The 17442-nt window shown below is 38.3% G+C and overlaps 1 protein-coding gene across 2 annotated transcripts; it reads left to right on the top strand.

The window, feature by feature from the left end:
- The first annotated feature begins 808 nt into the window (after positions 1–808).
- SPRYD7 (SPRY domain containing 7) lies at positions 809–16814 on the top strand. Of its 2 annotated transcripts, XM_033436882.2 has the most exons (6): positions 975–1119; positions 2636–2843; positions 6236–6352; positions 8548–8714; positions 13245–13347; positions 16642–16814. In XM_033436882.2, exons 2-6 carry the CDS (start codon positions 2828–2830, stop codon positions 16737–16739), a joined length of 501 nt encoding a protein of 166 aa, XP_033292773.1. In that variant the 5' UTR covers positions 975–1119; positions 2636–2827; the 3' UTR covers positions 16740–16814. The 2 variants fall into 2 exon arrangements, with proteins under 2 accessions (XP_004274659.1, XP_033292773.1); XM_004274611.3 differs by lacking the exon at positions 2636–2843 and having other exon boundaries at positions 809–1119.
- The last annotated feature ends 628 nt before the right edge of the window (positions 16815–17442 follow it).

Below are 17442 nucleotides of genomic sequence, written 5' to 3'. Positions count from 1 at the left end.
GCACGGAGATGACAGGCGCTCGCCACGGGAGGATCCTACGTGGACGCAAGAAAGAACACGCGGTAGGAACTGAGTACTTCCCTTGGAGGCCCCGCAGCCTTACCACTGCCTCCGAGTTCCCATCACACTCATGAGAATCCGAATCCTCTGTCCACGAACAGGGTGAGCCTATTAGACGCCGGTCAAGAATCGCCCTCCCGCCCCGCCCCGCCCCAGAGGTCCCCTCCCGAGGTGGCTTCCTGGGCTCCCGCGGCCGCGCGGCACCAAAGGTCACGGAACGCCCATCTCTGCACCTAAAATGCAGCAGGACCGACAATTTAGAGCGCCGGGTGCATATCCACGGTGCAGTCACTAACAGCCATTACTTCCGGGCCGTGTGCGTCTGTTTAGGACTTTAGAAAACTCTTCAGAAACCCGCCACGGTAGTGGGGGCGTGATGGGGGTGTGTGGCGGAGGCTCTCCCAGGAGGCAAATTTCTCTCACTCCTGGGCGCGCGGGGGAAACCGTGGGGCTCTTCTAAATCAGCTCCCACTCCCCCAGCCAGATTTGCCTCTGTCAACTCATCCCTAAAGATAACGTCTAAGTGCGGGACACAGTTTTAGGAATACAGCACCCGAAGACCCCTGAGCTTCCGTAGAGACCAGACAAGCTCGCGCGGCCGTCAATATCGGCACACAGACTGGGCGGCCCGAAAGGAAAAGTCTCCTGCGCGCAGGCGCACGCCGTCGCCCGCCCGTCCGGCACGCGCTCCGCCTCGCCTCGCCACTAGCCCCGCCCCCCGGCTCGGCCCCGCCCCTCCAGCCGGTCCTCCGTATCTTCCGCCCTAGCTGGCTTCGCCTCAGCCTGCGCTGCGCCCTCCCGGCCTGCGGCGTCGCGGTACCGGCCTCCGCGCTCCACCCAGACGCCCTCCGGCCCTCGGGAGGGGGCGGGAGGCGGAGCAGAGGGGTGGGGGGTGGTGTCGCCGCGGTCTAGGCGCGGTAGGCGGTGGCGGCGGCGTCGGAGGTCCCTGAGATATGGCCGCCTCGGTGTTCTGCTGCCTGCGGTGCTGCAGAGATGGCGGGACGGGCCACATCCCTCTGAAGGAGATGCCGGCCGTGCAGCTGGACACGCAGCACATGGGTAAGGGCTCTCCCTTCCCCAGACCCAGTGGCCCACCCCGGGTCGGGCGCGGCTGGTCGGGGTCAGCCTGGAGTTACGAGGACCGCACGCTGCCGGGCCCCGCCGGGCTCCGCGCCCTGTCCCTCACCCTGTGACGCTGCCCTGGACCCGGTTTGGCCTCGCGGGTCTCCTCCAGACTCCGGCCGACCCCACCTCGGCTCGGCTCTGCGTTCAGAGCTGCGCAGCCCTGTCAGCTCCTGTCTTGGGAAGATGGGTGTGTGGACCTACCCGTTTCCACAGCAGTGTCCTCCCGGCTGCCGCCTCCTGGGACTCGTGTAAGACGTCACCTTCGAGGGGAGTGGGGAGGACTCTGTTCTCCTCCTACAATGCTCCACTGCCTAGCTCCAGTCCAGTCCCACACATTTTCGGAAAGCTTCAGCTGTCCTCGGCTCCTTCCTCTGCCCTGACAGCTTTCTCTTAGCCCATCATTTATCGGTTGTTTTATTGGAAATGATTTTCCTCTCATCTCCTAAAGTCAAAACAAGGCAAGTTGCAGAAGCCTGAAGCCACCGCTCAGGTCAGAACCTGTCATTTCAACGAAAACCTCCCACTGTCCGACCCCTGTTAGTCACGCTTAGAGGTGTTGTAATTTCTCCTGACCGGCCTCTTCCCAGCAGGTCAGGCTATTGCAGAAATAAAACAGCGCTTTGCTTCTTCGCATCTATGTTTTTTCCTTCCACTGTCAAATGAGCTTACAGCTTCTCTCCTAACGTTCTTCTCCTCCCCTCTGTAGCCTCTTTTACCACCTGATTATTTCTGTTCTTAGACTTGTCCCATGTAGTTCCATGCTTCTGGAATATGGTTCTAGAAGGAGAGATTTCCCACTATAATTACTTCAGAGTACTGTTTTTTTTGCGGATTATTCTCTTCAAAGTATACATCTGCACTTTCAGTTTTCCCCACATCTCTCTTTGGCTAAAGGACAGTGCATTGAAATAACAAAGGGAATTCTTAATATTTATAGCAAAACCCTCTCCCGCCCAGATTCTCTATAATTCTGGAAATACTCTGCTCATTATATGTCTGTAGCATGTACTAAATCACAGATGTGATCATTGTTTACCACTTTGTATGTGGGTATTTTAATTCTTAGATATCCCAAGTATAATATAGACCCCTGATACATAAATATATATGTATGTATGTCTCTTTATTTCTTATTCATCATCATTTATAGACAGATGTTCAAATTCTATAATTTCCCTCAGAAAATGTTTCCATTTCATTTATTCGTTCACCCAACTGATATTTATTGGCTGATGTTATACGGTAGGCATTGTTTTAGACGCTAGGAACACAGTAAAGGAAAACCACGCGTAGATCCTGGAGCATATGGTCAGCTTTAGCTCTTTCTATCTCTACTGCCAAACTCCTGAATTACTACAATCTGCTCTTTAAAGTATTCCTTTTCTCTAGTCTCTTCTTCCACAAAGAACCGGTCACTTGTACTCATTCCACTATGTTCTCCTTTTTCCAGAGCTGCCCAGCATCTTTCAGTAATGTCATCCCCCATTACCATCTGCGTGGAAACTTTTCTTAACCTGTCTTCCAGTAAATTCAAATTCTTCAATCACAGAAGAAGCATGATTTTAGAAAGCAAATAATATAAGAGGAGAGGCTCATCAAGTTAGGAACAGGTTTCAAGCATCAGTTGATCTTAAGTTGAAATATGAGAAGCACACTGAGTGAGTATGCATGTATTTGGATATGTGAAAGGCTGTATTAGGTCACCTAAAGAATGTGATTGCCGTTTTTTGTTAAGAAAATAGTCTATACACGTCATATGCAAATGAATGTTGTCTCTTTCAAAGTTGTCACTTACTTTGGTGATGCTGCATCACTTAAAACGATTTGGAATTTCTCTTGGGATTTTCTGTGGAGCAGTTTTTATAAATATCCTCATTTTTGCCACAACCTCCATATTTAATTGTGAATTGACTTTTTAGAAATAAATGTCTTCCAAGGTAGCTACTTTGAAAGGGATGCCGTTCATTTGGAAATGTCTAATGTTTTTTAAAAAATACACTTTGGCTATGTTTATATGTGTTCTGGCTATACTCAAATTTGCCTTGGCTTTCTAAGCAATCTTGATAATTAATGAAACTGTACAAATCACATAGATCCAAGTGTAGGATATCTTTGTACTTAAAAAAGAGAAATGGAATAAGCTTAAGATAATTCTCCAGTGATTCACAAACACTCTAAAATGTTCTGTGAATATATCCATCTTTCTGTATAAAACATCTCAGTACCTAGCAGAATGCCTTGGAGATAAGAAATGAGATTGAAGTAAGAGAATAATAGCATATTCAGAGTTGGTTCTGTGGTTCCAACTCAGATATGTACGAGAACCAAAAAGTATTGCTGGGTATGAAAAAAAAGAAAACATTTATTTGCGTAGTTCTTTGAAATGTTTTTCACTTAGGATGCTTTCAGTTACAAGCTGTAAAACCTGCAACTCAAAACAGTTGAAACAATGAAGGAAATTTATTGGTTCATGTAAATTTAAAAAGTACAAAAGCAGCACTATCTTCAGGAAGACTCAGTGCTGCTAAGGACTGAGCTTCTTTTCATCTCTTTCCTCTGTCTTCTGCTGCTTGTTCCTGAAGGCTGGCATCCATGATAACTTGCAGCCTCTCCCTGGGCTGTAGGCTTCCTCATTCAGATCCAGCAAGAATGAGAGAATCTTTATCCCTTCATTCTCTCTGCAAAAGTCCTGAGACTATCTCTGATGGTAGTGGCTTAGGTCATATAACCGTTTTTCACTCAGTCAGTGTGGCCAGGAAATGTGGAATGCACTGATTAACTTAACCTAGGTCAAAGCTGTACCCCTGAAACCAGAGATTGAGTCAGCTTCCTTGGAACTGTTTTGATCTCCAGAGCAAAGTCTGTTGGGAAAGGGAAAACAGATACTACATGTCCACTTCACAGTACTTAGCAGAGCATATTCATTCAATTCTGTATCAGTTATTTGTCGAGCGTCTGCTGGATGCCAAGCACTCCATGGTCTTTGCCATCAAGGAGGAGCTGGGCCCTGGATGTTCTCCAGTTGAAACTGCTGAGGTATATGGGGCAGCCAGATGTAAATTATGTATAAAGACACTTTCCCAGAATTTGCGGTTTAACATTTGTAATTAGAAAAAAAAAAGGATGCTAATAAGTTTTTAATAATCATATAATAGGATCTTAGTTTTACCTTAAATAAGAGAGTGTCCTTCTTAAATCAACCAGTTTAGAATTGTGATAAAATCTGAAAATTTGGTATTTCTCTTATGTATTTGTCCCAAATAATTTTTTAAGTATGAATTCAACAGTGAGTTAATGAGAGACCTGCCTCCCTGTTAATACCTTTTGTTACTATGTTCTAGTTTTATTTAACCCCCTCTGAAGGAGTTCCCTACAGTTCTCACAGCCAGATCTGCTTGGCTTGTACACTTACTACCAGAAAAGTCATACTGGTTACGGATCTTGGGAATCACATGCCTCGATGTTACGGGATATTTCTTACGTATTAGAATTTTGTTAACTTTCTTCACGTTCTCTGATAAGCTTTCCTAAATCAATATTTGGAAGAGAATTGGTATTGGAGTCACATTATGAAGAGACTTTTTCTCACTCTCATCTATCAAATGTTACTTGAACTAAAATTTTCCATGAAAATACAATGCATTTAATGATGTTGAAATCTTGTTTACATATTTGCAATATGATTGACAGCAGCTATCTTACAAACATTTTTAAAATCCTAAAATTAGCATTTTTCCATGACAGCAATTTCTTTTTTTTTTTTTTAATTTATTTTTGGCTGCGTTGGGTCTTCATTGCTGGGCCCGGGCTTTCTTTAGTTGTGGCGAACGGGGGCTACTCTTCGTTGTGGTGCGCGGGCTTCTCATTGCAGTGGCTTCTCTTGTTGTGGAGCACGGGCTCTAGGCACGCAGGCTCAGTAGCTGTGCCTCGCGGATTCTAGAGCGCAGGCTCAGTAGTTGTGGCTCATGGGCTTAGCCCCTCCGCCGCATGTGGGATCTTCCCGGACCAGGGCTCGAACCCGTGTCCCGTGTATTGGCAGGCGGGTTCTTAACCACTGCGCCACCAGGGAAGCCCCATTTTTTTTTTCTCTTTTGGCTCAGTTGGGACTTCGTTGCTGTGTGCGGGCTTTCTCTAGTTGCAGTGAGCGGGGGCTGCTCTTCGTTGTGGTGTGCGGGTTTCTCATTGTGGTGGCTTCTCTTGTTGCGGAGCATGGATTCTTGGTGCGTGGGCTTCAGTAGTTGTGGCTTTTGGGCTCTAGAGTGCACGCTCTGTAGTTGTGGTGCACAGGCTTAGTTGCTCCGCGGCATGTGGGATCTTCCCGGACCAGGGATCGAACCCGTGTCCCCTGCATTGCCAGGCAGATTCTCAACCACTGTGCCACCAGGGAAGCCCCGTGTCAGCTGTTTCAAGAACATAGATGTATGTTCCTTTCTGTGTTCCATTCATCTTCAGTTCTTACTTGACCAAAGCACTAGCATAGGACCTTGTACCTAGTAGACATTCAGTCAGTTTTTAGCAGATTGGTTTGTTTAGATTGAACTGAAAATGGTACTAATTTGCCAGTTTCTTTCAAGTGTTTATGTTTTTATTTAAATCAAGATATTTATGAAATCATCAAATTGATTCATTGGCTAAAATTTAAGAAAGTCTGCTTCTGGGAGTTCCCTGGTGGCCTAGTGGTTAGGATTCTGGGCTTTCACTGCCGTGGTCCGGGGTTCGGGGAACTGAGATCCCGCAAGACACATGGTGCAGCCAAAAAAAAAAAAGTCTACTTCTACCTTAAAAGTGTTTCAAATATTCAGTATAATTCAGAATTATTATTTGAAACTGCCTAATTAAACAAGATTTCTAGCCACAAATTAATATTAATGTTCTCCCAGGAAAAAAGTAAATTAAATATTTTAAATAATTTATCAGTATTTTTATATTTCAAAGTATATATAGTCTCCCTATTTTTTGGAGACCAAGAGTTAAAAGTGAAACAAATTAACCTTGATTGTTGGTTAAGAGAATGTAAAACTTTACACAGTGTCTATATTCTTTTGTTTAGGAACGGATGTTGTCATTGTAAAAAATGGAAGAAGAATATGTGGAACAGGAGGTTGTTTAGCCAGTGCACCTTTACATCAAAACAAAAGCTACTTTGAATTCAAAATCCAGTCCACAGGTTGGTATAATGGTACTTGACTATTAAAAGTCCTAATTATTCAAAATATGAGGAGTAATTTTCAATATATGAAAAAGATTAATGAGGTAATTAAAAAAACACCAAACGCTTACTTAGAAGACCATTTTCTTCCACATCTTATTGTGTGATCCTGGTTTAATTAGTCAATTTCGTTATATTAGGTTCAGTTTTCTCATCTATAAAATGGATTACAGGAGCTGCCCTTCCTGCCTCACATGAGCTATATATATGAAAGTGTTTAAAAGACACGACATACTGGTTCAGTTTAAGGCACAAGCATTATTATTAATATGGTTAATTATTAGTGGCAGCTAGATGAACCATTTCATTTGGTCAAGCATATAAGGTGTAGAGTCTTGCTGTTTTATCTTAGGATAAAATTAAACTTATGATCCTGAGGTTTTCTCTTAACTCTTGTTAAGATTCCCTGATTCAGTGTCTTCTGAAGCAATTGGCAGATTTAGAATTCTGATAGAAGTCTAAAGTCTCTTTAAAAATTTATGAATCTGTACACCTGAAACTAACACAATATTGTAAATCAACTATACTTCAATTAAAAATTAAAAAAAATTTTTTTTAATTCTGAAGTTTCTTTAGTTGTATAGCAATTCTACATGAGTATTATGATAGTTATTAATTAGTTAACTTGTGGCAGTGTTGAATATGGGGAAATTTTTTTAAGGCTTTATTATAAAGAAATGTCTAGTGAAACATGGCATGAGTAATATACGTACAGAATTGGAAATCTAGAGTGGAGTAAATTAATTCTGCTCTTACTCTTACTTGAATGACATAAAATATTCCTCTGGGGCTTGTTTTTTAAATTCATTTTAAATACTGATTTTTCTTAAGTGTGTGAAATAAATTTGAATCTGTCCTCCATTCCATTCTTTTGTAAGTTAACTCACTGGCTGCATAATGTCTCTGGTTACTGTAATCTTCTCAAGTATAACATACCTTTTCTCAAGAGAAGCAGATAGTTCCTTGAGCCTGAAATGTAATACAAATTTTTATGTGGATTTTCTATAAAGGGTGCTATCCTCAATAATATCTCTAGAATAAGTGCATTATTGGAGTTTGTAGCATTGTTCCCTCAATGAAAGCTTCAGGCAGTTGTGCCCAAGTGTATCACAGTGTGCACAGTTCTTTAGGAGTAAGGGGACTCTGTAACCCTGTCTAGAACTGTTGTCCCATGAAATTAGTATTATCACTTGCTGTCACTCTTGTCCCACCTTGGAGGATAAATTATATAATCAAATTATTTAGGAGGCCAAGACAGTGAAGTCCAGACATGCAGCTTTCTGATGGTCTCACTCAATCCAGGAAAACTGATTGATTGACAACATGGTCTTCAAACATTCTTTGATCTATAGAATTTCTCCTAACTGATTTTGATAAAAACTGAGAAGGAAACCCTTTGAGATGTAACCGGGAGTTGTAGGTATTCTGTTAGATTAAGAAGAGAGCTGCTTGCTTTAAAAGTCAATTTAGACCAAAAGGTTTTAAACTCATGAACTTAAGGTATTGGATAAGAAAATGATTTTACACTTTATCATTATTTTTCTCCTCTCCATGATACTGACCAGGTCATATATTATTTGTCACATATTATAGATGCAAAAAGTAAAGACAGTAAATTCCTGCTTCTCAGACGTGGTGCTTGAAATAGAACCCCAGGCCATTTATATTCATTGTGTAGCTTTTTAATAATATTTTTAGAGAATAATAATAATAATAATGACAATAGTTAGTATCTTTTAAAAATACTTCCTCTGTGCTTTACTTACCCATTTTTTTTTAATACTTACACTGTTGCAAGTGCTTCACTTGGATGATCTTGCTGTATCTTCTGATAACTTTAAGAGGATAGTACTGTTAGAATCCATAGTTCACAGGTGAGGAAGCAGGGGGAGGTTAAGTAACTTGCCCAAGATGACATAGCAAAGTCAGAATTTAAACCTAGGTAGTACAACTCCAGGGCCCACTCGCTTATCTCCCAGGCTGTACTACATCTGCAGGAGAACATGGTATAGTTTGCAAACTACTTTTAAAAGAATTTTTTAAACATTAACAAAAAAATAGTTTAGTGATAATATGCCACTTTCTTTAAAAACAACTCCTTTCATATTTGTATACTGCAGATTTGGGGAGCATTTAAATTATTATATTTTTAGGAATCTGGGGTATTGGTGTTGCAACTCAGAAAGTTAACTTGAATCAGATCCCTCTTGGCCGAGATGTGCATAGTCTGGTGATGAGAAATGATGGAGCCCTATATCACAACAATGAGGAGAAAAATAGGCTGCCAGCAAACAGCCTTCCACAGGAGGGAGACGTGGTGGTGAGTTTTCTTGTGGAGTTGTTTTCCACTGTAAATTATTAAACTTGAACTGCTTTTAGTATTTCTACTTTTGCCTCTGAGTTTGTGGTTTGAATTCCAAAGCACCAGAATTGGATCTAATGAGGTAGTACATTTTCCAAAGAGAGCACTTGATGTCGATGCTGCTGCCTTACCTAACTGCCTTCTCCTTTCTAGAGCTGCCACTGGCCAGGAAAATAAGCGTGAACCCTTATTTCCATTTAAGGGAGAGTTGATGACAGGTTGGCTGCTGATCATTTCCTGCTTCTCTCACATAAAAGAAATCTTGGCCCACAATTTTAAAAGTTTGCTAACCCTTATATTAGAAAATATTAGGTATTTTTGCAGCTGGAGATCTCTTAGAGAAAAATTTGACATTTATTGCTTAATTTGTTATGAACTTCTGTTAAAGAAGTACAGCATTTTATCAGGAGCATTGGTCCTCGTTAAACATAACCTTACTAAACTTCCTTCACTTTCAGAACTCTTCAAAAAACTGACTCAATATTCTAAGGCTTGATTGTAGAAAACTTTTTTTGGAAAGCAGGGGATAGAAGGAGTTACATATTATTGACTTCTCTGATTTTATTCCCAACTAGATATATTTAAGTCTCTACCAAAGCCACCCTATTGAAAATGTAATCCAGAGATCCCTTTCTGCCTTTTTCCAGATACTTCCTCTCAAACAGTGTTGTCCAAGAACCTTATACACTGAGTTCAGGCCATTAGCTATTGACTGAGAACAGAGTTCTTGGGTCTCCTTATGCAGAGACTTCGGTTCCTGGCTCTCATACCAAGTTGAAAGGAATCTGTAAACAATTAGAGAGAGTTTCTAATAATAAGATAAAACAGACAAGGTAAATCCAGGTTATTGAATTAAAGAAGTATACAATATTTTGAAAAGAGTGAAGGAAGATGTGGAAATGATTTTTAATTATGGTCTGATCTTTTATGCAATTTAAAAAATGTGGGGCTTCCCTGGTGGCACAGTGGTTGAGAGTCCGCCTGCCGATGCAGGGGACACGGGTTCGTACCCCGGTCCGGGAAGATCCCACATGCCGCGGAGCAGCTGGGCCCGTGAGCCATGACTGCTGAGCCTGAGTGTCTGGAGCCTGTGCTCCGCATCGGGAGAGGCCACAACAGTGAGAGGCTCGCGTACCGCAAAAAAAAAAAAAAAAAAAAAAGTGAAGAAGAGTCTTCAAATAGGTAAATTATTGAAAGTATGTTTTTCCTAAATTAACTAAAGGAAACTAAAGGCATAAACCATTTTTAAAATCTGCTTTTCCTTTCGAATAGTTGGTTCTGTGTTTGTAGGTCATTGCCAGATACCCATAATGTAGAACACCCTTATTCAAATGGTTATTTCGTGGAAGAGAATCTTGAAGTCAGGTTGGTGCCGTCAACCTGTTTATACTAAAAAATGAAATTCAAACATAAGATAGGTTAATCAGTAACAAATGTTTTTCTTTGTTGATATACTGAACTTCTACTGTATGTTATTCTTGCCTTCCTGTCTCATTCCCTGAGGTGACTGATACCTCAAATTGACAGATTTAAGAATGTCATTTTTAGTCTGTCAGCATTATTAAATTAGACTTTGAGGGACTTCCCTGATGGCGCAGTGGTTAAGAATCCGCCTGCCAATGCAGGGGACACGGGTTCGATCCCTGGTCCCGGAAGATCCGGCATGCTGCAGAGCAACCGAGCCCGTGCACCACAACTACTGAGCCTGCTCTCTAGAGCCCGTGAGCCACAACTGTTGAGCTCACGTGCTGCAGCTACTGAAGCCTGTGCGCCTAGAGCCCATGCTCCACAACAAGAGAAGCCACTGCAGTGAGAAGCCCACACACTGCAACGAAGAGTAGCCCCCGCTCGCCACAACTAGAGAAAGCCCACACAGAACAATGAAGACCCAATGCAGCCAAAAATTAAAATAAATAAATAAATTAGACTTTGAGTTTTTATGCCCATTCTGATAAAAGGAGGACTCAAAAAGATGAAATATAAGCAGAATCCTGAAAAGTAAAACATTATCCTACTCTATTAACTTTATCTTCCTAGTTTAAACATTTGAGAACAAATTTCACTAAATTACTGACAATAGCATAGGAAAAGAGGAATGAATTATAAGACAGGAAAAACATTCTCATGTGTAGAATTTCAGTCATATACCATTCTCTCAGGAGAATCAAGAAAAACAAGCTTTCAACATCTAACCAAATGATTGTATTTATACAGTAATAATAGTACCAACAGGGCCTACTACAGCACCAGGGAGGCATTCCTGAAACAGCTTATGCTTATTTTTTCCTTTTATATATAGTTTAGAAAAGTGCAGATTACATTTTAAAATTGCTGTTTTCAGTTTAATTTCAGAGAAGTTTCATAAACATTCTGTGTAACAATAATAATAATAGCAAACACTTCTCTAGCATCTATTATGGGCCAGAATGGCTTTAAGTGCCTGGCAGGGATTAAATTGTTTAATCCTCTTAATGACCCTGTGAAATAGGTGGTATTATTACCATTTTACAGATTAGAAGTTAAGTAATAACTTCTTATTTGGAGTGATCTCAGGCAGTCTAATTTCAGAGTCGCTTCACCAAACCTGCAAATAATTATTGATAAATCCTTAGAACACATCACATTTCTCGGTATCATTATGAGAGAATCAAACCTAGTTTCTAGAGCATATAAAAGGACAGATTAAGGGAATTCCCTGGCAGTCCAGTGGTTAGGACTCAGCACTTCCACTGCAGGGGCCATGGGTTCGATCCCTGGTCGGGGAACTAAAATCCCTCATGCACGTGGCACAGCCAAAAAAAAAAAAAAAAGGACAGATTAAGTTAGAAAATACTTGAACTTAAACTCTGCTGCTGGAGGGCAGGGGTTCTCACATCCTTCCTCGCTTCTCTCTCGGGTGCTGGGTATTGGTGCTGGAGGGAGGGGTTGAAAATTTGATTGCTTGCAGTAGGTGATGCTGCCAGCAGGTGGGGAAGGGTGCCCAGACTACAGCCTGCTGATCTGAACTGCTAGATTCCCAGTAATCCTGTAAAGGGAGTAACACACTGCTTTTTATGGAATCATGTTATTTATTTATTTTTGTAATCATGTTTTCTAAATGAAAACAGACGACTTCATTAAAAAAGCTAATCCTAGCCATCACTTAGCTTTATTATTTAAGTACGTAAACTGAAGTGAAACAAAAGCAGCATTTATCTTTCTGTTTAGTCTAACCCTGGCCTTGCTAAGATTTGAGAATCTTTTATAGCACTTAACACATTGACTCATCTGGGCCTTTGCTATCTTAACTGGAAAGTGAGGGAGTTAAGACTACATCATCTGTAAGATGTTTTTCTACCTTTAAAAGCTTGTAGGTTCATATAATTTATCCACAGTCAGAAATCCTTGAAGTGGTTGCTTCTTGGTCTGTGATGGTTTTTGAAAGGTCTCCACTGTCTATTCTTAATTCTTCAAAGTAAAGCTCTCTTTTTGTCATCAATTAGTAAATATTGTACAAAGTCTTAAAGAGAGTTTTAAAAGTATAAAAGTTCTTAAAAGTTTTGAAGTTTTGAATTGCGTGGCAATTAAGAATAAGTTTTCCGAAGCCATACTGCATGAGGTTAAATCCCAGCTCTGCCACTTCCTAACTGTGCAAACTCAGGTAAATTATTTGACCTCTCTGTGCTTTAGCTACCTCATCTGTAAAATGGGGATAATAAAAATACCTATCTTACGAGGATTAAATGAGTAAATATGAAGTGCCTAGAATAGTGTTTGGTACATAATACAGATTATTTGTTTTCCAGCATTAATAATAATAATTGTTATTAATTGTGATTTGTGTACCATTAATAATGTACAAAGTAATATATTTTTATTCTATTGTCTTTTTAAAGTCTTTTGAGCTGTTGTTTTTCTATTTTTCAACTTGACACTAATTACCAATTATATGCAGTTGTAAATACCCACTTTACCTTGGTAATACACTTGACATATTTGAAGCCAAGGTAAAGAGATACAGAAATATATCATTTCTTTTTGGAAATAAGTTGTATAAGACAATTCATCACAATTGAAAGCAGTGACAGATAATAATCCCTAATGGTGAAAACTTCACTGTTTTCCCCCCTTGAGATCAAATTCTGTATATAAAGAGCAGTGTTTTCTATATGAGTTTAAAAGGTCTCTTTGTTTACAGTATATAGTACTTATATCATCTTAATATTCAAAATATAAAATCCAGATTATCTGAATATAATACTAAGATTTAGTTTTACCTTTAATGTGGACTCTCGGGATTTTACCTTTTTCCCCCCACATAATCACCACTAATTTTTTTTAGCTCAGTTCAAGTGAATTCTACCTAATTGTAAACCTTAATACAAGCTGTTGTGACCTTTTGCTTAGTTTTTTGTGTTTCCATGCTCCCCAATCAGTGCTTTCTGGCTATTCAGGTTTTTATGGAACATGTATATTTTTACCCATTTTAATATTTACTTTGCTTCCTAGGGTATTACATATGACCATGTAGAATTAAATGTATATTTGAATGGAAAAAACATGCATTGTCCAGCATCAGGTATACGAGGGACAGTGTATCCAGTTGTTTATGGTAAGCTAAAATATTGCTAAACATTATTAGATATATGTTAACTTTTGCTTAGCATTTTCATTAACTTTATAACTGTCATTCGGAAGGCTGGACAAGTTAATAAGGACCTCTGTAGTGTACTCAGTAGGTTATCACAATCCCACTTGACAGGACCAAGGAAAGTTTTTATTCCCCATATATTTAAAAAGTAAACTTGCTAAATACAATGATTATACTTAAATATGCAATAACCATATTCCCTTTTATATCATATAGTCTTATATTCTAGAAAGTTCCAAAAAGCTTTATGGAATTTACAAAAAGATATTTCTGCCATTTGTTAGAGAGGGTTAGATGGCCAGGAAATGTAATTGTAAAGAATATTTTGGAAATAGGGATGGGAATTTCATGTAGATTGAGCATTGGTTACCTTTATAAAATTACCTAAATGTTAAAACTCTTCTGAGAGAAATATTGACTTAGAATGGTTTCATATTGATTGTTTTGCTTTTGATAGCCATGTATGTGTAAGTACTATAGTTTCTGTACAAGTGTATCCCTCCAAGAATTGGGTTACTTAGAGATGACTCTGTACCAGTTAGTTACTTTAATTTTATTACAGAAAATTTCAAACATGTATAGAAGAGAATAGAATAATTAACTTTCATGTACCCATCACTCAACTTCAAACAATTATCAACTAGTAGCCAGTCACGTTTCATCCCCTCCCTGCAGTCCTCCTGTTCTTCATCTCCCCCTCCTTGTAGTATTTTGAGGCAAATGCCAGACATTATACCATTTTATTCTTAACTATTTTATTTGTATCTCTAAAAAATAAGGTGTCTCTCTTTATAAAAAATATACATAAGCACTGTGCCTTTATCACTCTATTCTTCATTTTTTATGTTATCAACTTTAAATCAACAGGTATATGATTTTTCTGCCTGTGGTTTTAGTTGCTTTAAAAACATTTTCTCATTTAATTACTTTAATCAATTAATCTAAGGATTTGAGCCATAATAAAAACAAATTGTTAACTTTTTTGTAGTAACTTACTGGAAAAATAGCAGTGTTTGTTTGGAATGGCAGAAAAATATACAGTAACAAATAAAAATATTTAATAATTTGATAATAACAGTCATAGCCTGTGCTTTATTTTAAGGTTTTCATTTATCTTCTTTTTTCCTAAATTATTACTTTTCAGTGATTTTTGCCTTCTATATCTTTGCATGTCTTTGCATGTAAAGGTGTATTTTTAAGCTTGATATAGGTTAGTGTATTTGCAATATTGGGTAAGCCTAAAAGAAATGTATTTACTTAAATACATGGGAATGTAGCTTAATATTCAAAATAGTTTAGTCTGAGAAATGAAATAAATATCAGTAGAATGACTGAGTTATAAATGAATATAGCAAATGAGATTTTTATTCTAAACTGTTTCTTTGATTTGGCATTATTTTTAATGTAATAAAGTTAAAGGTAATAAATTATATATAGTAATGTATTTTATAAATTGAAATTGATAAATCAGTCCAATCAAATATTTTAGCCAGATACTATCAAAGATAAAAATAAAATTCAAATTCCCTTACCCTTTGTCTTCTATCCTATCCCTAATCCTAGATCCATCCAGTCATTCATTTTGTCAGTTCTTGCGTTCAACCTATGGAGAGACAACACTGCATAACACTAAAGAAAAGTGTTGTTACATCTCTGCACATTCCAGACTTTCATTGTAGTTCTTGAATTCCCTATTCATTCTCCATAGATTGACCTCCCCTTCCAGTTTATAGAGAAACAGACCATCAGTGGTAAACTCCAGCTTTCCTCCCCATCCTCCTGAAGCTTTTCTGGATCTACTCCAGTCTTGCCTTCTTCCCATCCCATCTTAGAGGAAGTGGTGCCCTTCATGTTCAGAAAACTCAGTCTCTGGTCTAGATTTCAAACTCCCTGACTCTGGGACTTTACTGTCATTATTTCATCTCTGTCTCATGTCATCAACCTCTCTCTTCAATGTCTGTTGAACATTCTGAATCATTCTCATTCCAAAATACCCTCCCTTAAACTCGTACCCTCACCAGTCCTCTGTTTACCCTTCTCTATATGGCTGCATTTCTTATAGAATAGCTTCCATCACTGTTTATATTGTATCGTTCACTTGTTCTTCAACCGGTGTTGGTGCCTTTACCACCACTTCACTGAAGCCACCCTTGTTAAAATCACTAGTGATTCATGAATGTCAAATCCAGTACTTAACTTTTTTTCTGCATTTATTATTAAGTATAAAATACTAATGTGTATTAAACATATATGTGCAGTTTAACAAGTAGCTATAAAGTGAACACCCATATCATCACTATAGTCAAGATAATGAACATATTCATCACCCCTAAGTTTCCTCCTGCCCCCTTTTAATGCTTTCTACTCACCTCTCCCCACCTACCCCATGCAGCCACTATCTGCTTTCTGTCACTACAGATTATCTTGCATTTTTAGAGTATTATATAAATAGAATCATACAATTTGTATTCTTTTTTTGTCTGGCTTCTTTTACTCAGCATAATTATTTTAAGATTTATCCATGTTGTAGCATGTATCAACAATTCATTGATTTTTATTACCAAGTAGTATTGTTCATTGTGTGGATATATCACAGTTGTTTTTTCCCTTCACCTGTTAATGGATATTTAGTTGTTTCCAGTTTTTGGCCATTACAAATAAAGGTGCTGTGAACATTCATGTACAAGGCTTTATGTGGATATATGCATTCATTTCTCTTGAGTAAATGCTGGTAAAAATATGTAGAAGCTAAATAAGGCCTGTAGTCTAATGAACAGTGTTAGTATCAGTGTTAGTTTTCTGGTTTGGATATTGTACTGTAGTTGTGTAAGATGTTACCACTAGGGGAAGCTGAGTGAAGGGTACACAGGACTTTCTGTATTATTTTTGCTACTCTTTGTGAATCTATAATTTTTTTAATAAAATATTTTTTAAGAAGTAATTTATCTTAATGTGTAAAATTGAGAAGATACGGGTAGGTAAGGAAGGAAAAACTCACATTACTGATATTTACATCATCTAGAAATAATTATTAGTAATATTTTGATGTATTTCCTTTCAGTGTTCTTGATAGATTTTATTCTTCATTGTGGTTATTTTTACCCAATAGGATCATGTTTTGTAACCTGGATAGCAGATGCGTTTATTCTTCCTGCTTATTAATGTTATGGCATTATGAAAACAGTTTATAATTTATGTATTCATTCAAATTAAGGTGTTTGCTTCTAATTTATTTTCTTTTTTTTCTATCTCTAGTTGATGACAGTGCAATTTTGGATTGCCAGTTCAGTGAATTTTATCATACTCCTCCACCTGGTTTTGAAAAGATATTATTTGAACAGCAGATCTTCTGAATGTATTTGTTTTTGAAACTTGTATTTCTGCACTGTTAAAAGTGTTTACCATTTAATAAAGCTTTACCTGACCTACAGATGACAATATATCCTTAAAAATATGCTCGTTAATGTTGTCTAAGGAACCAAAGTATACAATATACCATCCTGAAGTTGTGATTTAAAATACTTAGGTTTTGTGATAATGAAATCAGCATTTGGGGCAGTTTATTTAATTCTTATTTAAATAAATATGACTGTGGGTTTGATTAACAGTATTAAATGGAAATACGTATATAGATATTTAAAAGGGAATCTTAACATAAAATATTTGTTTTGATAGAGATACAGAGTTGGGTGGAGGTTTTTGTCATTCTGAAGTGTAGACCTCATTAACTATTTTAAGTCTGCAGTCCAATAATTTTGTGTCTCAGTGTCTTTTTTATATAGAGTATAACAAAGTGACAAGTTTATGTTATTGGCAACTTCATTTTTGGCGATTTATTTACTATAAAATGTACCACTTTTCTTAAAATTTAAATTGCTTATTTTGTTTGTATGTCATTGCTTTTGATTTTCTTTGTGAAAGGAGATAAGTGTTGTAGTAGCTGTCAGAGTATTTTGTTGAAGACCGTCATGCTGTGTTACTTCAATACCTGAGTAAGTATTGGTTGATTGGTGATGTAGCCTACACAGCAGACATTTAGAATAGTATCATGCTTTC

Source organism: Orcinus orca, chromosome 18 (assembly GCF_937001465.1).
Source record: "Orcinus orca chromosome 18, mOrcOrc1.1, whole genome shotgun sequence".
Lineage (NCBI taxonomy): Eukaryota > Metazoa > Chordata > Mammalia > Artiodactyla > Delphinidae > Orcinus > Orcinus orca.
Note: the sequence above shows the minus strand (reverse complement) of the source record. Positions and strands in the feature narration are given on the sequence as shown.

Excerpts from the sequence above, each read along its gene's own strand:
- SPRYD7 (XM_004274611.3), top strand. The coding sequence starts at position 1,014 with ATGGCCGCCTCGGTGTTCTGCTGCCTGCGGTGCTGCAGAGATGGCGGG. Across the intron at positions 1,120-6,235 it reads GCTGGACACGCAGCACATGG|GAACGGATGTTGTCATTGTA; the intron begins GTAAGGGCTCTC and ends TCTTTTGTTTAG. Across the intron at positions 13,348-16,641 it reads AGTGTATCCAGTTGTTTATG|TTGATGACAGTGCAATTTTG; the intron begins GTAAGCTAAAAT and ends TTCTATCTCTAG.